The 23,355-nt window shown below is 46.3% G+C and overlaps 1 protein-coding gene across 1 annotated transcript in view; it reads right to left on the bottom strand.

Annotated features, from left to right (window-relative positions):
• LOC126981523 (bone morphogenetic protein receptor type-2-like) overlaps positions 1 to 18,439 on the bottom strand; it is a 92,174-nt gene extending 73,735 nt beyond the window's left edge. Inside the window, exon 1 of the mRNA XM_050832712.1 lies at positions 18,088 to 18,439. Within this exon, the coding sequence (XP_050688669.1) occupies positions 18,088 to 18,136 (49 nt within the window). The 5' untranslated portion in view covers positions 18,137 to 18,439. The remainder of the gene's footprint in view (positions 1 to 18,087) is intronic.
• Positions 18,440 to 23,355: the final 4,916 nt, after the last annotated feature.

Below are 23,355 nucleotides of genomic sequence, written 5' to 3'. Positions count from 1 at the left end.
AGGAAGAGGCGCTTATGACTGTTCTTATGTTCTTATGACTGTTCTAATGTCTGGTTCTTATGTTCTTACGACGTGACAGACATTTATAAGACGGTTTGAACAATCTTATTATTATGAAGGAGATGGAGGTGGAGATGAAGAGGATGAAGCTAAAATAGACAAAGTATAAACCACGACCCAGACTCTTTCATCGATCTTGCTCACCACATTGTACCGTCCAGTTTCCGACCCATAACTATACAAAAAAAAATTACTTACTATTTCATTCATTCATAATATCGAGGGGCTTGTCACCTTCGCGGGCTGTCTACCATAAGCTGTTCCGCCTCTTAAATGAATGTCTCTATTGCCATGGACGCATTAAGCTTCACACACCAGATCCACTTCCCACACAGGCGTTCCACAGCTCCTCACGTCACACAAAGAGAAACAATAAGGAGAAGGATGAGGGAGATGAACAGTGTCTAGTACGTTAATATACAGAGTGGATGGAGGTGCTTCGTATAGTGAAAGTTTTTATTGAGGGCTTTAACAATAACTCTGTGCATATCGTTATCGGCGTGAGAGGAATTTAGAGTCAGGAGTCAGTAACAATATGCGCACGATAGTCTGAGAACGTTGCTTGAGTGTATATGCGGCGAGGGGCGAGGGAGGGAGTGAAGGGCGTCTCAGGATTGAATGATTATGAGTGAGCAGTCGACGTAATGTTTGTGGCGGGTTTAATAGCTCGGGAAGCGCTGACTGAGAGGGATAACTGTGTATACCACCACCACCACCATCACTAGCCCCGCCATCACCACCACCACCGCCTCCATCATCACCATCACCACCATTGCCCTCGCTACCACTATCAACCATTATTTTCCTGCGCCGTTTTCTTCCCTCTTTTCTTTTCCTTCTTCTACTTCCTTTTCCTCCTTTCTTAAATTCCCATGTCTTCCTTTTTTCTCCTTTTCTCTTTGTTTTTCCATATTTCTTTGTTGTTTCTTCTTTTGTCTTCTTGGTCTTGTTTCTGTCCTCCTCCTCCTCCTCCTCCTCCTCCATTATCCCTCCTCCCCCAACAGGATCACAACCCCATCAAAAGTTCCCCTCCCCCCCAACATCCTGCCCCCCTCGCCCCCCCAAGTGCGTCACCCACAACGGATGAGCCTCAGACGCCAACACAAGAGGTCAAAGTTCACCGGAAACCCAACTGGTCCTAAGGGTGACGTGGAGGAGGAGGAGGAGGAGGAGGACGTATTTTCAGCTGCCCGCTATACCCATCGTCATCCACTTCTCCACATCCTCCTCCTCCTCCTCCTCTTCCTCCATCCACTTTGAAGAACGTAACATCACACCATATCTTCCAATAACACTTTTTTCCCCTTTTTTTTTAATCTTTTTTTTTTCCCCTTGAAACGAACGTATATTTTATCAGGATCAACAAATATACTCTGAGATCTATTTCTTTGTCCACGATTCTGATGATGATGATGATACTATTTTCTTGTCTTTCCTTCTATGTTTTCCTGTTTCCTTCTCTTCCTTCATCTTCGGCATCCTCTCCTCTCTTCACTCCATTCTCAGTTAACAGCTTATTTTCCGTCTTTTTCTCCTCCTTCCTATCTCTTTTCATTCACTTCCTTCTTTTTTCCTCCATCGCTTCATGCACCTTTTTCCTCAATCTCTCTACTCATTCTCTCTTTCCCTCCTCCATTCCTTCATTACCTCTCTTTTCCTTCGTCTCCATTTGTTCCTTCTTCTTCCTCTATCTCTATATTTACTCCGTTTCTCTCTCTTCTCATTCTCTCCCTCCATCATCGTTTCCCTCCACTCCATCTTACTCTCTCTCTCCTTTCCCTTTCCCCCCCCCATCTATTTTTCTCCTTCCTCCACACGGCCATTAATTTATCTTCATCTACTCCATCTCTCTCCTCCATTACCTCCATCTACTCTCTTCCTTTCTCCACTCAACAATTTACCTCCATCTACTCTCCCTCCCTCTCCTCCATCTACTTTACTCCTCCATCCACTCGTCAATTTGCCTCCATCTATTCCTTCTCGCCTTCCTTTCCTCCATCTACTTTTATCCTTCCTCCACTCTAGTCATCAATTTACCCCTCTCTCTCTCTCTCTCTCTCTCTCTCTCTCTCTCTCTCTCTCTCTCTCTCTCTCTCTCTCTCTCTCTCTCTCTCTCTCATTGCTATCTTCAACTCACGTCATCAATTTACGCTCATTCCTCGCCTCGTCTACACACGCTATCCCCCCCCCCCCCCCCACGACCTCCTCCCCCCCCCCCCCTCAAGAGTTCCTGCTTATCTCCCCCTCCCATTTAAGCCCCAGTGGCCAGTAATCCTTATCTTATCCCTTCAATTGGCGGGGGTACAGAAGAGGTCATTAGGGTTTGTCCGGCCGTGATGACCTCTCTCTCTCTCTCTCTCTCTCTCTCTCTCTCTCTCTCTCTCTCTCTCTCTCTCTCTCTCTGCTTTCTTTTCAATTGATTTCGTTTTGTGGTTCATGTTTTTTTGCTTGATAATTTTGTTTGGTTGTTTGTTTGTTTCGCAGCATTTTTCGTTTCGTTCTATATCATTCCTCCTCCTCCTCCTCTTTCTCCTCCTCCTCCTCTGATCGCCTTCCTCTGCTTCCTCTTGTTCTTTTCTTTCATTCAGTCATCTTTCTCTTACTTGTTCTCCTCCTCCTCCTCCTCCTCCTTATCATCATCATCATCCTTCAGCCTCTCAATGTCAACAGGCTAAAGTCTAAAATGAATCGCACGACGATTTTGAAAATACAGATTCCTCTAGGATGTCTCGACCGCCGCCAGGATGAAGGCTTCCAGGCAGAGTGGCGAGGCCGTTGAGTCCGGCGGGAGAGAGAGGAGGGAAAGAGAGAGAGGAGGGAGAGAGAGAGGAGGGAAAGAGAGGCAGGGAGAGAGAGAGGAGGGAGAGAGAGAGGAGGGAAAGAGAGGCAGGGAGAGAGGGGGGAGCAAAGCCGAGAAACTAAAATCAAATAAATCCAGGAAAATAAGGGAAAAGTTCTGGCATTACATACAACGCAGGAATATCCGAGAAGACTTACGTAACCAGAATGAGTCTACATCGTTGGGGGGCGTCTTACAGCAATACGCCTTAACCTGATGTATCAGATACATGCGGGAACTAACGACGTTCAGCCAACTCGATCGCAGGACCTGCTGTCAAACTACCGTCAAGTCATTCGGAAATACAGGACAGAGTCGCCTCCCATCATCGTCTCTGACCGGCAATCGCTGCGTCAGGAGTAAGCTGAATACCGAGGTGTTTTCATCTGCTCCCCCCAGGCCCCAAGTGGCTGTCGAGCAGATTAATTCATCAAAGCGGGCAACCTCGTAAGGCCAATAGGCTTTCTGTTGCCTGCATTTCCATGTTTACCTGTCTCGCGGCGGCACCGACACGAGACAGAGGCGTCGCTACCCCCGAGACATGAGGAGACGTACATGGGTGCGTGAGGGCATGTGTGGGCGTGGGGGGCGGTGTGGGGAGGGCCGGGGCATGGGCGGCGCTGCGGCAGGGCGGGCAGCAACACATAATGCTGCCATGCATGAGCGGCAGCGGCCACCAGCGGATCGATATAGAGTGCAGCTGTCTGCATTGGTCCCTGCCCGCCGCCCCCGCCGCCTGCCACGCCCGCCCGCCCGCCTGCCCCACCCACCGCCACCCCGCCCGAGTGTGTGTGTGTGTGTGTGTGTGTGTGTGTGTGTGTGAGGGGGGTGGGGGGGGGGGCCCACCACAAGCACGGCTCCACAATGAACTTGCTTGTTGCGCGGGGCGGCGCGGATTACAGCTCCCGAGTACACAGAACACAAAGGTGTTGACGAGCGGCGGCTGCAGGTGAAAATGCCTGAGCTTTTATTATCATTTTTTTTCCTTCGAAGCAGCGGCAGACTCGGGCACACCTAAGCCGCGAGCAGCACGCCAAAGAATCTATTCTGCAATTCATCCCCGCGCGGTGCCTCGGTTGGTCCAGGTCGTCGTAATAAAGTTTGGCAAACGTTCCTCTGGTGGCAGCGTTACAGGGCGGCGGCTCTCAATACACTACAGAACTACAAGGAAAAACTTTGGAAAATAATGCCCCATGACGTGTGCCGCGGCGGCGGCGGGGCGGCGGGCTATTGCTCCCCTCACGACGAGTCTGGCGGGCCATGCCAGCCGCCCCAAGGACGGGCCGCCACCACCTGGGCGGCGGCGGCAGCGCGGCGTTAACACCTGATCATGGCGAGGCACCTGGACGGCTCCCGCGGCGCCGCCAAGCAAGGTTTCATTAACTCCATAAAACAGTCCGCAACACCACGACAAATTTGGACTGGAACAAGAAATCCAATGACAAGGCAATCCATTCTGAGCCGAGAAGCCTCCGAGGCCCCGACGGCCGCCCAAGAGTGCCCACACCCAAGGCAGCTGCCTGGCCGCGCTGGGCCGCGCTGCGCCTCCTCCTTCAGCACTACGCACGGAACACCGCGCCCTTGACGCGGCGCCTCGAGCACCTTGCACAGATGCAATCCAAGCGGCTGGGCAAGGCTCGGCCGCCCAGCTGGTGACGGGCACACTGTGGACACACCGGCGCTCGGTGGCGGCGCGGCGGCGGGCTGGGCCAGTGGGGTGGCTTGCATGTGGGCATGAGGGAGCGGGCAGCGGGGCAGCAGCCACGTGAGGCGGGGCGCGGCGGGGTGTGCCGGGTGCGGCAGGTGCTAACATGTCATTAGTATGGAAACGAAGACTTAATGGTGTACGATGAGCGGCTGGTGGCGTCGGCGTCGGCTGGTGTCTGGACAAGGTTAGCCATGGGCGCCACCACGCTGCCGCCACCCAGTGCTTGTCGCCCCTCCCTCACCTCCGCCCCGCGCCCAGCCTCTCCCCTCAGCCACGCCGCCCCGCCGCACGTCCACACGTAACAAGCCGCAACACCCACCCACCCAACGCCGAGACCGAGAGAGCGGCGGGGTGTCTGCGTGGAGGCATGTCACCCCCGCATCACCGCAGACAACCCACGCTCCGGTGAAACTCGCCGTCTGTGAGCCAGACGTCGCCCCGCAATAAGAAATCATGCGGTCAGGTGGCACGGCGCAGGACAGGTGGGGCTGGGAAGGCAGGTGTAGGGGCGGCGGTGGCAGGGAGAGTCCGAGGAGGAGAGGAGGGACCTAAGGGACTGTTGATAAGGTATTCCAAGGTGGTAAAGTGGTCGAGGTGGTAGTGCATGAGTGCGCAGAGGAAGTGAGACAAGAAAGGTAGTGGTGGAGGAGGAGGAGAAGGAGGAGGGGGTGGAGGAGGTGCTGGAGACATGGAATTAGCCTCCCAGCGAGGTGGCTACACGGTATGGGGGGCGGATGTGGTGCAGCGGCGCGGCTCCTAACGCTGCTGGCTGGGGTGACGTCCTCGTGGGTGGCTGCCTGGGGTGCTGGGGGCAGGCGGGGGTGGCGGGAGAGAGGGAGAGGGAGCGAGGAGTCAAGTCAGTCGTGCCAGGGAGAAATAATGGTGTCTGCGCCGTTATGCGGGAATAAAAACAAAGGCCTGTCAACGCCATCAGACGAGAGAAGTTGCTACTAGACACACACACACACACACACACACACACACACACACACACACACACACACACAGACGGAAAACAAGTGTGACTGTACGGTATATGCTTCAGTAAGTTGGGGTATATAACCTATGACATTTTTTCCCCTTTGAGCGTCTTGATGATTCACAGGGAGCCGACGCAGTTGATTATGTTATAGCGGCGAAGTGAGCTTGAAAACGCCTCTTGGACACACGCAGGAGCCCTGGTATATCGCGCTTGAACGGAGGACGAACTGAGTCTAAAATCATCAACCACCTTATGAACGATAGTAACGGGAAGCTGGAAAGTATATCGTGCAAAATGCAAACTATAAATGATTTCTTGGGACAGTTTCCAAACCACTTCGGCGCCATATGACCCTGGCTGTTGCGGCGCCTAATCTAAATCAATCCAATCCAATCCATACCACTTCACGTTCTGGGGCAGTTTACTTTAAAAAAATGAATAAGAGAGAGAACTTTTAAGATAGCGTGCAATACTGAGGGTCACATTCTTGAACCATTCGGCGCTCAAGCACAAACATTTGACAAGGCTTTCGTAGGATTTGTGGGCATTTCCATGGGTAGGTAGTTTTATATCCTCGGTGCTGGTTTGACAAAGTTCCTGCACCATGGACTTAAAGAAACACACATGGGGACGCGTTTTAGCTCTTTTTTGTCCTTCAGAAATGAGTGACGTAAGAGAAGGAGGCAAGAATACCAACTAAAATATTAATGACTTGTTTCGTGTTTTCGTATTCACTTCTTGTTCTGGGGTGAGGTTTACTTTCTTAGGTGGTGAGTTCTTAGTCATCCCAGGCGGAGTTTACTTTGAATATACAATGAGAGAGAAAACTAGAGAGGATACGAGGATGGGAGGCTAAGTATCGATGGCTTGTTTCGTGTTTTCTTATTAATGCGTGTAGTGGGGTGAGGATTAGTCTATAGTGGCTGTACTTGTGGCGTGGAGGTTTTTTTATTATCCCGGAGAGAAAACTATGAGAAGATGCAATAAAAGACTAAGTATCCATGGTTTGTTTCGTTGTTTTTAATGCGTGTAGTGGGGTGAGGTTTACTGTCCTGTACTTGTGGCGTGGAGGTTTTTTTATTATCCCGAAGAGAGAAAACTATGAGAAGATGCAATAAAAGACTAAGTATCCATGGTTTGTTTCGTTGTTTTTAATGCGTGTAGTGGGGTGAGGTTTACTGTCCTGTACTTGTGGTGTGGAGGGTTTTTATTATCCCGGAGAGAAAACTATGACAGGATGTAACAAAGAAAGACTAAGTATCCATGGTTTGTTTCGTTGGAGGGTTTTTATTATCCCGAAGAGAGAAAACTATGACAGGATGCAACAAAGAAAGACTAAAGGGTCGTATTATATCACATTTCGCCGTCCAAGAACACATCATTTGACAAGGCTTTCCTAGGAGTTGTGGGCATATCCAGGAGTAGTTTTATGACCCTGAGAGCAGTTTAACCCTTCTTCCGTACCGTGAACCTCAAGAAGCACTCATTAGAACTCGACTGACCCCCTCTTTCGCCTTTCATCATTTGACAAGGCTTTCCTAGGAGTTGTGAGCATATCCAGGAGTAGTTTTATGACCCTGAGAGCAGTTTAACCCTTCTTCCGTACCGTGAACCTCAAGAAGCACTCATTAGAACCCAACTGACCCCCTCTTTCGCCTTTCATCATTTGACAAGGCTTTCCTAGGAGTTGTGGGCATATCCAGGAGTAGTTTTATGACCCTGATACCAGTTGAACCCTTCTTCCGTACCGTGAACCTCAAGAAGCACTCATTAGAACCCAACTGACCCCCTCTTTCGCCTTTCATCATTTGACAAGGCTTTCCTAGGAGTAGTGGGCATATCCAGGAGTAGTTTTATGACCCTGAGAGCAGTTTAACCCTTCTTCCGTACCGTGAACCTCAAGAAACACTCATTAGAACCAGACCGACCTCCTCTTTCGCCTTTACAAATACCTGATGTGGGAAGCGAAGGTCTCTTATAATACCGACCTAAATATTCATGGCTTATTTCGTGCTTTTTCATATTCCCTCGTGTTCTGGGGTAAGCTTTACTTTCTTAGGTGGTTGTACTTGTGGCCAGGCGGGGTTTTTTTCATACCCAAGACGGAAAACTGAGAGTATGTTACAAGAAGCTAAATATCAATGGCTTGTTTCGTCTTTTCGTATTCCTTCGTATACTGGTGTGAGGTTTACTGTCTAAGGTGGCTGTACTTGTGGCGTGGCGGGTTTTTTGCCATCCCGAGCGCTTAAAATTGGGTGGCGGCGTCCTTTGAGAGCGAGGGCGAGGGAGGGGCGGGACTGGCACGAGGTCCTCCCAGCAGCAGACAATCAGGCGCCTCCCATATCAGGAAAAAATGTCAGAAAAGTAGCACGAGGATACGCAGGGCCTCCTCCTCCTCCTCCTTCTCGACCTTCCTCCTGCCTTCCAAGGACGGCCGAGCATTCCTTAAGTAAACACGCGGCCACAGGTGAGGAATATTAACAGGTGCCGGTCAGTAATTAGCGCTGGTTTTCACTGGTTTATCACAGAGTATTGCCGGGCATCCATTGTTGTTGCGGAGATGTAAAGGTTGGGACTTTTCGATGCTTTGGTTCCTCTGCATACGACTATTGTCACCTATGGGCATAAATTGTTGTTGTGAAGATATGATGTTTGAGACTCCTCCGATAGTTTGGTTCTTCTACATACGTCTATCATGTTACCCTAAGTAAATGTTCAATGATTAATGTTAAGTAACTCTTCCTTAACCCGTCCGCTGCGATTGACACGCATTTCGCCTTCCCTGGTAGCCTGGTCACACATACTCCCAGGTCTTTCTCTGCCTCTGTGGTGGATAGTGGAGTGTTTCCCATGTGGTATTGGTATGCTGGATATCCTCTCCCAAGGTGCAGGACTTTACATTTTTCTTCATTGAATTGTAGCAGACACTTTTTGTTCCATTTCTTAGCTTGGTGATGTCTTCTTGTAGGAAATCCGCAGTCAAGGGGTTAAAAAGCGCTTTCCTAGGACTTAAATTTTGAACAACAAAGTGTACGGCCACAGGTGAGGGCAAATATTAACGGGTATCGATCTTTGTCCAGCACCGACTTCCACAGCTTTGCCAGACAACACAACTATATAAACCAAAGACATGAAATATTACTAAGCAAATGAAATATATATAAGAAATTTTCAACGGATAACTTGGTTCCTTTACGAGTGTATAAAATGATCACCTTAAAACAAACTAGTATATACTCAAGCTAATAAATAAGATAACCTAATTTACAGAAAAGCTGAAAAGCACTATAACTTAAAGTCGAATTTTTATTTACTTAGCCTATATTTTTTTCTCCCTTTTCTCTTCAGCCAGGTGAGGGAGGCGAGGTGAGGCAAAGTAGTATACAAGCCAGACATTAATTTCCCGTAGCCAGGCCGACAAGGAAGCCCAGTGTAGGGTTTCTTGTTGAATCCCGACAAAGGGGGTCAGGGGGTTGTTCTGCTTGGCGGCGCAACACGACGTGAGAGATCTCGCCTAACTCAATTTGTCGTCCGCGTGGTCTCGCTGGCACTGTGTAAGCTACGCCTCCCGAGTCCCGAATGCTACATCCTTATCCTCGCCGCCTCGGGATAGGAGTGGTCACGCGTAGTACGGCATGAAGAGAAAGAAGCCTCTGTAACGCGTTCCTAATGTGTTAAAATACCCTGAAGAATTCCCATACAAACACACCCAAAGACAGTTATAAGGGCATATCTTTGGGCATCTCGAGCTCTCATGTTAGAGTGAATGGAAAACAAAAGAAGAAATCCTCAGTAAGTGAAATGATGGAGCCCTGTGAGCTTGAGTTGACGCCTTTGAACCAAAACACAACACATGCACTCATACATTCCCTAAGCCTGTGAAGCAATCCCCAATATACACACATACATTCCCTAAGCCTTTGAAGCAATCCCCAACACACCCATACATTCCCTAAGCCTGTGAAGCAATCCCCAATATACACCCATACATTCCCTAAGCCTTTGAAGCAATCCCCAACACACCCATACATTCCCTATAAGCCTGAGACCAATCCCCAACATACACCCATACATTCCCTAAGCCTTTGAAGCAATCCCCAACATACACCCATACATTCCCTAAGCCTTTGAACCAATCCCCAACACACCCATGCATTCCCTAAGCCTTTGAACCAATCCACAACACACACACACACACATTCCCTAAGCCTTTGAAGCAATACCCAACATACACCCATACATTCTCTATAAGCCTTTGAAGCAATACCCAACATACACCCATACATTCTCTATAAGCCTTTGAAGCAATACCCAACATACACCCATACATTCCCTATAAGCCTTTGAACCAATCCCAAAACATATACCTAGACATTCGCTACAGTTGCGTTTTGAAGCCTTCCCCAAAACATGCCCAGACATTCCTTATACGCCTTTGAAGAAATCCCTAAAACACATACGCAGACATTCCCCAAACGCCTGAAGCAATCCCCCAAACAGACATTCCTTATAGGCCATTGAGGCATTCCCCAACACTCAAAAAAAGGTTGTCCAGAGGTCTCTCGAAGCATTCCTATACACATGCCCCTGCAGCACCTCTCTCCACACACCCTTGTCACTCCACTGCTGCCCAACCATCACCTGAAGCCTGCCCGGGGGAGGGGGAAGGGGGCCGAGGAGGCGCGACACACACAATGCTGCGGCCCTCGTCAACCCGTGCTCAAAGGGACCCATCACTTCACTTATTGAGGATTCCTTTTTTCACTCAAGACTAACAAGGGAACCCGAGATGCCCAAAGAGGTGCCATTTTAACTGTCCCCCCGAGGAGTCGCCAGGGGTAAGGACACGCGGATGGAGGGTCATGGGCAGTAAGGGTTTTAAGGGTTTTCAAGAATACGGTGTGAGGATGAGCGGCGGTGTGGCGGCGTCGGAGGCAGCAGCGGCACGGGGTCCTCGCGGTTGTCACCGCAATTGTTCTGATGCAGTGTTAAGTGAACAAAATTCAGCATGACCGCGCTCGAGAGGGTAAGTGCTTCTACGACCTTGAAGCTCAATTGCATTCCCAGCGCTCCCTGGCTCGGACACACACACACACACACACACACACACACACACACACACACACACACACACCATACGCTGCTATCTGCCCAGGCTGTAACTACCCTGACACGGAAATCGGCCGCTGATAAACGATGCCTGTAACACATTGGATGCTGCCCTCCTCCTCCTTCGCCGCCGCCTCCTCAGCGTCAACAAGGCATCCGGATACAAGCACGTCACCCAACATTTTCCAAGTTCACGGATCTTACTAGAGTTGAGCCCGCAGGCGCCGCTGAGTCGCGGCGATGTACTGCAGCCACAGTGATAGTCTCTTAGAGAAAATAGTTATGTAGAGACGACAAGTTGATTTCCTCGAGGAGCTGTACGAGGCGGGGCTGGGCGTGCATTGATGGGGCAGGACGAGGCCTTGGGGTCGGGCACGCCGCGCTGTGTGGGCGTGCCAAGGGCGTGCGCCTCGCCACCGTGCCCGGAGGCGTGCGCCGCGCGGGGCCAGGCACCCGGACTTACGCCAACACCACACGTCATTTTGTCAACGAAGTCCGTCACCACACCAAACGAGATTGACGTATGCTAAGAGACCACATATTCCCTCAACACACACACACACACACACACACACACAGTGCCAAACAACGTACTGCAATCGATGAATATGTTTCGGCCGTTACCTCCCTGCCTGGTATAAGGAAATTACTTTTGTGTGTCTTCTTTACAAAGGCCGCGCCCCTCCCCCTCCCCCCTCGCCCTGCGCCCCGGGGAGGTGGGAGCCATCCATCATGTGCGGGCACGCAACTGGCACGCCCGCATCACCCCGCCCCCTCCAACATGCTTCAATGTAAAGTGTCTTCGATCCTTTCTTGGAACCTAAATTTGAGCCGTTGGAATACAAGTGGTGATCGCCCGCAGTGTGTGGCCGCCGCCGCCCCGGGCCGCGACCCCCGCCGCCGCCGCCGCCGCCCGGTCGTCAACCCTATCACCCTCCTCTCCCTCTGGCGGCCCACCGCTCACCCCACCCCTGATAAGCCGTGCCTCTCCCCAAGGGGATTAAAAAAAGGTGTACACCAGCACGACCCTGTATTTCTAGCGTGATACACGACCGCCATCTGGCCGCCCATGCTCGCGAGGCCGGGCTACACACGACACCACAAGGACAGCACCCCGGACACCGCCGCCGCCCCACGCTGGCCGACTCCCTCCTTCCCTCCCTCGCCACAACCACTCACCCACGCCTTGGTGCAAAGAAAGCCACGACTCTTCCTTGAATAAAGTGCATATAACTAAACTACAAACATCAAAAGCACAAAGTAGATTCGTATCATGGTACTAACGGCGATTAACACTTTCCTCCATCCCTCAGAACTAGCTCAGAAAGTAATAATGGCCCACAGGAACTGGCGCTTAATTACATGTGGGTAATAAGAAATCTGATTTGAAGACTACGAGATAAGAACATGAATCATCATATGTGTGGCCTTTGGGTCTATAACATAATGAGGGCGACGATAATGCTGATAATGACTAAAACGATAATGTGTACCAAGGATAAAATAATCTTAAACTGTACCACTTTACAAAAAGGAAGAGGTAAGGTGACTGTAAGGACCAATGCGTCTGAAACTATCCTAAACTGTTACTATTTATATATCTTCATGTATTGTCGATCAGCATAACCGTCAGATCATTTTAGCTTTTGGCACTTGGAGCAGCAGCATTATCAGCTCTTCAAAACACTCCCCCACCAATTGAATGCAACAATTTGATGGCCACTGGGCATGCTAGTGGTCACGTATACAGCGAATCCGAGGGTGTTAGGCAAGACCAAACTACCAATGCTTTCAGGGACAACAGAATGTATGCCAAGCCACCAACGCGGCATGCAACGTGTATCTGACTATCTGATGCATACACGGTTGAGTCATTTGAAAGATAGGCAGCGAAAACCTGACATGATAACGAAAGAAAAGCAGCCAAGCAGACGCAGTGGTAAGGTTTGGAGAGAGGGTAGAGATGCTGATGGATACAAAGGAAAACATGAGAGTAAGTGTAATGTATCAGGGCAGTCCATCACTCCCTGCATACACATAACCAGTCAGTCAGTCCTTCATGGCCACTTCAACACAGGCACAGAATACAGAAATGTCGGCCATGAGGTCCAGAATATAACCGAAACTGTCACCTTTTTTTATAGGAAAGGAGGAAGCTCAAAGGCAATAAAAAGAGGAAAAAATAAGAAGAAAAAAATAAGCCTGCTGCGTAGATAATAATTATGAGCAATTCAAACAAGAGAAAATATTTAACTAAACATTCATTATTTTCACTACCGTATTTATTTAGCAGCCAGTGACATTATAATCAGGCAATCATATTAGTCCAACACACACACACACACACACACACACACACACACAACCAAGTACCACACCAAAGCTTTAAGTTGCAAGTGGCAGATGTTTGTATATATAACTTAACTTTTTTACTACTCTCAAATTCGTTCCCATTTTTCTCTATTCTGCATGCATTATCTAACCCACACATCCAATTCCTCCATTTTATTTTTATTTTGAGGTTGATTCACCACACACCCCATATTATTCAACCTCAAAAGATGGACATTGAGTGAAGGAGCCAGATACACAATACCTATGTTACTACTACTACTACTACTACTAGGCCTACTACTACTACTACTACTAGTTACTACTACTACTGGGGTGGACAAGAGTGATGTATGCACTCCACCCACTTGTCTGTGTGGGTTGTATTTTACTGCAGCGACAAACAGGAAGTTACTATCACCTGTATTGTCTGCCCCCCCTCCCCCCCCTCCATCACCTGGCCTGCTTCACCCACACCCAAGCAACACTACATATAGAAATAATGTGAAAGTTTGTGTGAATTGATTATAACTTACTATGTGGTGCTGTATGTATATGTATGTGGGTTGAATATAAATAGTAGTCATAAACCATAATACACTCAGCAAGTTTGAAATAAGAGTAAAGTACATATTAAAATAGTAAGTAAAAATTGTTGTATGAAGTTATGTTATATTTTCTCTCACACACTTTCACACAGAGATAGGTAGACAGACAGATAGATAGATAGATATAGATAGACAGTTTACTGGCCACAATTTTGTAAGTTCTATAAAATAAGTCTAAATAATTTTCAACATATAACTGAACTCACGGTCCAAAATAAAATACTAAACACATTAATATAAGAATATATACAAAATACAAAACACCCCTAAAATCAAGAAAAAGGTTATATAAAGCAAAACACACACACACACACACACACACACACACACACACTAACAAAGAACTGAAGGGTGGTGTGTGGGATTTAAAAGATACCCAGTCATAATAGTAGCTTATGTGACCTGCAAAAACCTCCACTTCCCCCTCCACCTCTTGATCCTTGACCTGACCTCTGCGGTCCCTCAAGCACACTGCCTCCAGTCTTTGTGTATCATATGTCTTCCCCCACCTTCCCTCCTCCCTTGTCTCCTCTGGTTCTCTCCACTTCCCTCCCTGCCCCCCCTCCCCCACCTCCTCAACACTGATCACTTCAACACTCAGTCACTGCCATTGTTTGCTGTGGATAAAGGAAATTGGAACAGGGACTCCTCTTCATATTATATACTATGCACTTGAAATTTCATAAAGATTGATACTTGTATAAATTGCTTACATATAAAATAATAAGATTTATACCAGGATATCTATCTGTATGATGACATTATCTCAGCTATACTACTCTATATAATTTGGCTTACTCTTTAATACCATACATGAAATATTAAAGTAAGTATTATTTGGATGAATATTGTAAATCTTTCACCTGTTTATGTGACATTCATAATGGCCTTGGGTTATGCAAGAAAAGGCATATTTTTCACTACCTAAAGCATACAGAACATAACACCACGAGGCATGAGCTGCAGGCATTGACAGCACAAAATGAGATGACAGGAAAACAAAACACCAGTACACAAGCAATCAATCAGAGCTTTCACTAATTACAGCCGACTAATATAATACGGTATAGATGTAGGTGAGATTTAGTAGTCTGGTTTTCCCCACTAGTCACCAGTACTTGGCAGCCTGTGTGTGTAGTACTTCATTCATATTTTTCCCTCTAACCTCATCCTCAAGCATGTATGTCCCTCCTTATGTGGGCTGTTCCCTATGCAGTGCTTTTGTGTACTATTTAGGTAGGGGAGCCTATAAGGAAAAACAGAAGAAAAAGAAGAAGTAATGATGAAAAATATGAGAAGAAAGACATTCCTCTCAGGATATTATGGAGACAATACTGTTACTAATATAAAAAATAAATATCAAAAATTTTAATATCAAAATTATTTTCCTTAGTAACAGAGAGAGAGAGAGAGAGAGAGAAAAAAAAAAGAAATACTGGCACATCATTGCACAATCCATGATGTGAACTGCCATAGTCACCATTCCACCTAATGAAGCTGCCATCAAAGTTCTCTCAGCAGAAGAGTCACAGCTCAGGAATCTGCCCTTTCTTCTCCCCATACACTTTATCTTCACACACTCCAGCCATCTCATTCCCCATTCCAGCCCTCCATCTCAAATATCCTTTAACGACTAGGGAATTCAGCATCCACTTCAATATGAGAATGAAGCAACAAAGCCCAAGGTGAAGAGGCGTATTTATGGGGGCCTATATGGCAAGATAAAGATGATGAACCCAGGTCTTCTTACCTTCCTCAGCATCCCCTTCTCCCCATAGCCAGAGGAGTCTCCACTTATCCCTAACTAACTGTGCCCACTTGGGGATGCACATGTATTATCTCTAGTCTTTCAAAAAGGAAAACTTATAACACATGAGAAATATGATGACTCCTAGTTGTATGGTACTATTTGAGACACCCCTTTCTTTACTGTCAGTATATAATAGTACATATTGCAAGTAAGACATTGCAAACATCTCCTCCATCAGAAGGTGTAGCTCATACATAAATAATATTAAGAGGAATTTTCGTCAGCTTATTTGAATTTATTTAGCATATCTAGCATTTGAAAAGATGCCTCACAGAGGGGCATTAATGACTGCCACAGTTTTAATCCAGTTTTACACAACAAATACAAAGCTACATACTCTCCAAACTAGGTAACTTTGCCATGTCAAACTCAGACTCTGATATACATAATGGCAGAGTTTCTCTAAGCTCCTCGCAATACCAAGAATTCATAGCACTGAGGAGCAATACCATGACGCACGCATGCTGTTACTGTCATCCCATTTCCTGCAACATGTGGATGTGAACAAAAAAGACTCAAGCCAGAATCGAAGGTCATTGTAAAGCAAGGTCAATGACTCAGGTCAGGTGGCTGCTCACAGGTCTTCCAATCCACTTATTATTATTTTAACTAAATTTTTAGTCATGAATTTATATTTCTAAAAACTTTTAACACTTAACACATTGACTTATATCTAACACAAAACTTGACTGCTTGATGACTTGAAGGCAAAGAATATAAAATCAATAGCCAGATTTTCATGCATGTATTTTAGTGTTTGAACAAATTGATAACCCACTTATAAAGCTCCACATTCCTTTCCCCTGGGTTCATGGGGAATGCTCCCTTTCACTTATGCAGAACAGAACAGATGCAGCCAACTGTCACCAAACAAAGCTCACTAGCAAACTTTCATAATTCTTTTTTCTACCTGAACGGTCCAGTGCTCATGCAGCAGTATATGACCGATGCTTTGAAGACTTTTCCGTGAATGGATTAACTTGGCTGGTTAAGGATGTGACAAGCATTAAATCTGGAAACCCCTCAGATGAATTGATACAGATTGCAGTGCTTGCTTTTTGTGTTCCCTGTCCCTCATTTCACAAGTCCTATCCACACCTTTTTGCAAATTTTTTTTAACTTAATGTCAAAATTTACTGATTTTAAGTGATTGCTTACAAGTGACCTCTGGTGTGATGGCAAGTGTTTGTAGTTTAAACTAAAACCTTTGTTAATGATTTGTTACAGTACAGTGTAGTATGTTCTTGATGATACTGCTTCCCAAAATCATTGTTTGTGATATATTTGACATTTATTCAAGCAACCACATTTTCTCAGCTCTATGTTTTATAATCAATGGGTAGTCTTTATTCAGGGTTTTAGAATTTTGCCATTAAGCTATTAATCAAATATATATTTAACATAAGTATACCTATACTGCTTCAAAAATTAATGAAATAATCTACAACTGTTATTTTTTTTTACTGTTGATGGTATTCATTTACACACACACACACACACACACACACACACACACACACAAACACACATATACATTTTATTTATATATATATATATATATATATATATATATATATATATATATATATATATATATATATATATATATATATATATATATATTCTTTTGGTGTGACTTGAGCACAAGTTTATTATCCAATGAGTAAAAAATATATGTTATATATAATCTTAAAACATTCTATCCTTGTAACTGGCCTGGGAAGGTGTTCAGTGTGCATGACCCTCCCACTCCTTGAAAATCATTACAGCATTACCCATGCCTGGTGCTGAATACACATGAATACCAAAGGCTATGGCTCCACACCCGGCAAGGAATCCCCGCCGTTCTGCTTCACTTCCCCCGGTAATGGAAGTCATGCACCAATTACACAGGAATCCATACGGCGGAAAAAACGAAAGCGTGAAGTCAGCTTGCAGCCCCGTCACCTCCCCCCGCCCCCCACCCAGCAGCCTGAGTCCCATGCAGTGTTCCTAGGCTGGTAATGAGATAAATATAGCCGTCAACTGACCCGTCCTGCTCCTGAAACCCCTCCCCCAACACCACACCACCACTGCACCATCCCCGGCTCAACACCACACCACCAGCACCCACGGCTCAACAACACACAAGCACAATCGTCTCAACACCAGCAACACCGTCTCTACACCAGCAACACCGTCTCAACACCACACCACCAGCACCCACGGCTCGACAACACACAAGCACAATCGTCTCAACACCAGCAACACCGTCTCTACACCAGCAACACCGTCTCAACACCACACCACCAGCACCCATGGCTCAACAACACACAAGCACAATCGTCTCAACACCAGCAACACCATCTCAACACCAGCATCACCGTCTCAACACCAGTACCACCATGTCAACACCAGCAAGCACCACCAACACACCAGCACCCCCGGCTCAACACCACACCACCAGCACCCACGGCTCAACACCACACATGAACTCCCATCTCAACACCAGCTCAACACCAGCACCACCATGTCAACACCAGCAAGCAACCCCGTCACAACACCACCAGCACACCAGCACCCCCGGCTCAACACCAGCATCCCCGGCTCACCACCACCACCACCACTTCAGCACCAGCAAGCACCCTTTTCAACACTCACCGCTGAGAAGGGCGAGGCAGGCCGCGAGGATGGTGATGCAGAGAGACATGGTGTGGTCATGGCCTCCTGCTAGCCACCCTGGACCCTGCAACCACCACCTCCACCACCACTGCTGCTGCTGACCAAGGCCCTCCTGCTGGTGCTCCTGTTTCTGCTTGCCTTCCCATCACAGATTCACATGGTCATGGCTTCTCTATCTCTTGGTCTGCGGCTCCTCAACTTCGCCCACTGTCTCGCATTAGCTCATGTACTCAGTGGCAGTCCTCAACAGTTCCCGATAATTGGATTCGAGGGACGAGGGAGGAAGTTCACATGGCTCAGGTATATCCCAGACTGAGGTTGTCTGTGAAGTCTGTCTGTCACCGCCGCCACAGCCACGACCCTAGTCTTTTACTTTATATATCTCCCATTCTCCCCACACATCATCTATCATCTTCTAATTCACGTATAATAAAGCGTATATTTCCTTGCTCCTTTTGCCGTGTTTTGAGCTTTTATGGATCAGTAGTTTGCTTGCAGTGAGGTTGTAAAATGAAATGTCTGGGAGATCATGGCATGTTGGGTTCGTGCGGGCGAGTCCATGCGCCAGACAGGGAAGGCCGTTGTTGGGAGAAATACCTCCTCGCAGAAATAAGTCGCTCTGATATCAACTACGCATGCGCACTGGGGAAAACACGGCAGGAAAACCTATTAATTTGTCCTGTTTTGTTCTAGGTTATCCACTTGTGATCTTTGTAATGGTTGATATTGCCCGCAAGATAACAACACATCAGACCAACAGACCAAACAAGCAAGAACTGAATGAACATCAACGTGGGGTAATTCTTCCTAAAATCTCCCCTGTTCGTTAGTTATAAAGCCTTCTCTGGATTAAAAGTATTTGTCTGGTGTATGTGCCATGTATTGGAGCCGAAACAGGATAAGGAAACGATAGCGGTGAGTGAAATATAGAAAAAGTTAGCAAGCTGGATCTCTCTGCGAGCTATTTTGCGGCTGCGGGCTGATTCCTACAACACCGTGCCCAAGGAACCTAAAAGCGGGGACTATCACATTATTACTCCTAGGGGGTAAAATGTATCCTGAACTTGTAAGTGGGAGCTACAGCATTCCCTAGTAGGAGAAAAACCGGGAACTAGACATTACTACCGGGAAAAATGCATAAAAGCGGGGACTGCATTATTACTCCTAGAAGGAAAATGTATCCTGAACTTGTAAGCGGGAACTGTCTCATTTAATGTTAATATTCTATAATCTGAATAAAATATTTTGAATTAGTGGAATAGAAAGAGTGTAGTGTATGTGGATATGCTGTATCGACAGAAGCAAATAAGTAGTTACTTTTCCATGGCAATTGAAATTATTGCCACGGAAAAATAACTACTTATTGCTTCTACAGCATATCCACTTACACTCCACTTTCTATTCTTCCACTAATTAAAAATATTCTATTCATGCAGGTTATAGATTATCATAAACCGAGACAAAAAAAAATAATTTGATGATTTATTGATACTTATGTTGCAAGTAAACAACAGAGGAGGAGGGAGGAACAAGCCATCCCACTCCCCATGGGCAGTACCTACATGTAATTATACAACTAAAAAAAATTATAGTGAGGCATGTGGAGGTAGCAAAAAAATAATTTGTTGCCTTCAATCTACAGGCTTGCTAAGGCACATTGATGTCCTCAGTGAGCATGATCAGACTACAGTTCCTTCAGATCAGGGCCCGAATTCACAAACATACTCAATAACTACGAACTAACATAACTACGCACTATTGAGTTAGCTACCGACGTTAGCGCAGGAACTTAATTTGGGTTGTGACATCTTAAAAAGACTATGAAGGGAAGATGGCAAATCGGCATATAAACTTAATTAGCTTCTCAGACATAATGTCAACCTTGGTCAGCGGGATTTGCTAATTAAGCTTGCGGGCTATCCAAAAAGTAGTTTGGCTATTCTTTTTGGTGTAATTGCAGAACTTTGATGGACTAGTGTTTTCTTAGATATATTAGATATGTAATGTGTTATTTAAGCTTGGTAGCACTGTTGATTTATGCATTTTTTTTTTAATCAGGGTCTGAGGTCATTTGGTAAGTGTAGGCGCAGTGTCACAAATTACACTCAGAATTGAGTTTCACTTACATTAACTTCTCTGTTGGGGACAATCTTATTTCTTGGTGTGGGAAACAGGGTATGGACAGTGATGATGACCTTTGTAATGCCATACCATACATGCAGGTCTGTTATATCACTATTTCTCTATCTCTATCTATACTTCCAGTGGCCTGTCCCAAAGTGGCTTCTTCCAAAAGGGTGGCCATAGCAGAAGAATCTCCAATTTTCCATTCCATTGCTTACTCTCAGCACATTCACACCTGCCAACTCTCCAATACATAATCATTCACTCTATTCATCCATTTCCGTGGATCGCTTTAATTACACATTTCAAATCAGGTCAGGTTAATCTAAAAACATTATAGCACACCCAAGTGTAAGGTATTTGTTCATTTATCTTTCTATCTATATCTCTAACCCTGTCATCTCATGGGAACTTTCCTGAAGGGGGTGGCTATGGCAGAGGAGTCTCCAGGTTTCCCTGTTCCAGCACTCCACACATTTAGACCCTTACCGGAAAACTCTCTCTTCCCAATACTGTGAGGGCAACTACCAACTTAGCGGGCGAACGACCGGGGCACTCCTGCCGCCCGCCCGCATCTTGCCGCTCGAAGCTGTTCTACTACCGAGGCACAGCGAACCACCTGCTTCACTCCCCTCTGCTCGTTCGCCTGACGCCGTTCGACGCCTCGGTCGACTGAACCACCGAGGCTTCTCAACTCGCTATGGGAGGCGACTTGGTGACCGCCAGCGCCTTCCTCGTCAGACAGCGGCCGAGCCTCGTTCTGAACACTTGATTCTACCAAAGCTCCAACGTTGGTTTCACTCGGGCTAAGTCGGTGGGTTCGTTCTGGGGTGCCTTACATCTCCCCTCTCCACGCCCTGGAATCCCGTTACTGCTGTGAACCTGACGCCCCTTCTCCTCCTGCGCCTCCCTCGTCCACCACGTCTACACCACTTCAACGACGAAGCTGTGCTGCCTCGTCATTTTAAAGGACGAGACGCCCCGAAGAGGAAGAAGCCGTGCAACGGGTCACTGCTGAGTCCGGCGTGCTGAAGCCTTCGTGTTGGAAACTTCAGTTTGTGAGGCTGTTTTGGGGTTTTCTGCTTTACTTTAAACTGGTGTCTAACCATTTATCTTGTTGTTTGTTAACCATTTATCTTGTTTATTATCCCCTCCGATTACAGCACCCAACACTGGAACCTTGACAAATACTGACGCTATTCATCCATTTTACTTGTGGACTTTCCCAGATACCATTCCCCTTGATCATGCTCTCAATACACTATCCACAAAATCATCCTCAGTTCCAATCACATGTTCGAACCAGCTTGGAGTACCATGCTTCACCCATTTAACCACTGCAACACTCCCCTAGCTGTTATATGCTTACCAATATTCTAATACACTTCTTTATTTCTTCTTTCCATCTTGACACACCTCACTCTTCTCTTACATAGCTTCTTTCTGATGTGGGCCGGTATCTGGGGGTGCTGTCCTAAAACCCCTGTCTGTATCCCTAATGCATATGACAGAGTTGGGAGGATAATGTTATTTCATGTCTAATTCTTTACCCCCATCCTCACACTTTTTCCCTTCTGTTCAACAAGGTGATATTGAATTTTTCATGGAATATATATCATTAAAAAGCTTTACCAAACTGATGTTACAAGACAGCATAATATTGTTGTAAAGGGTCTTGTGTATAAGAGGAGACATGGACATGAAATGTAGCACAGCAGTCACGAATTAGCACAGTAAAAATGAACTATAAAAGAGGAGCATGACATGTGTCTGGAACACAGATTCAGGGTCAATGTGAAGATGAGTATCAAGGCCACAAGCAGCTTTACCGTATGCCCCCAGCTTTATCTTTTATAACGCTGGAAATGTGATGTCCTGTAAATGGAATAGAGGAGTAAGTTTTAAGGAGTGCTTCATCTGTAATTTTAGAAATATTAACTTCTATGGCTATACATGTACGGTGTCTTGTGCAGTACAAACACAAGTTTCATTAAAACAGTTGTGGCCCTGAAATATGTTTGAATGTGCCAAAAAAACTAAACAATTAGAGTGAAAAGCACTAATGTAGCAGGAACACTCACCCAGAGGAATGGACCACACTGCACCTTTGTACTACATCCTCCAGGATTTCAGCAGCAATGATATTAATAAATAAAAAATAACACCTACCTCAGAAACTTGAGGAACATGTTTCTTTCCTGTCCACTATTAAATTCTTTCACTTTCATATTAATAAATTCTTCTGTCCTCTTAAAATCGTGGTAAGAGATTACTAGTGGATAATCTACATGACTAGATGACATGGAACTATGCTGGATAGTGTTTGGCAGTATTTGTGAAAGATAAGATATTTTCTCCTTTCAGGGGAGGCAGTGGCTGAATGGTCTGCTCAGACATGCTGCTCTGGAGAACCTAGGCTAGTCACACTGCCAGACTTTGACATAGTTTCAACCACTGCCGAGTGATGGTAGTTTACCCACATGCTGTCCAGATCTTCAATCAATCCTAAAGCAACTTTGGTCAAGAGGAGCACCAGGGAGCAGTATAGGTCTAGCAAAAGTTAATCATGGCAGCCACTTTAAATAAGATTCACCTGCACCACTAACAGGCTCAGAGACATGCCAGGCCACGTCGACAGACCAGCTTGGTCGGTTTGGCTTACGCAACCTGATAAAGCCAGTCTGTCGGTACCCTCTTCGTGGGCTGTCACCTGACAAAAGCCCTCTGCCCCAAAGTCCCTCTGTGAGGAGGGACAAAATCTTTAACAACAACAACTAACTGGCTGGGGCCATCCACCAAGCCTCACAAGAAAGCCTACTGGTGCTATGGGCAACATCCCTCCCCCCCCAAAAAAGTAGTCTGAAATCCCTGTCCTACGTCTGCATTTCCTCCTCCCTGTGACTTTAACTTTTTCAGAAGGGTATACAGACACCTCTCAGACTAAAATTTATCTATGTCCTTCAGTGCCTTTATCAACTGTACATTAGGCCAGCATATTATAGACCTTTTTTTTAAATTTTACCTTGGTTGACTTTATACCTTATAAATAGATAAACAGGAACAACACATACCCTAGCCAATGATGGTAAACAGCAAAAATGTGATGATGTGTATGCTGTGACT

Source organism: Eriocheir sinensis, chromosome 48 (genome assembly GCF_024679095.1).
Source record: "Eriocheir sinensis breed Jianghai 21 chromosome 48, ASM2467909v1, whole genome shotgun sequence".
Taxonomy (NCBI): domain Eukaryota; kingdom Metazoa; phylum Arthropoda; class Malacostraca; order Decapoda; family Varunidae; genus Eriocheir; species Eriocheir sinensis.
Note: the sequence above shows the minus strand (reverse complement) of the source record. Positions and strands in the feature narration are given on the sequence as shown.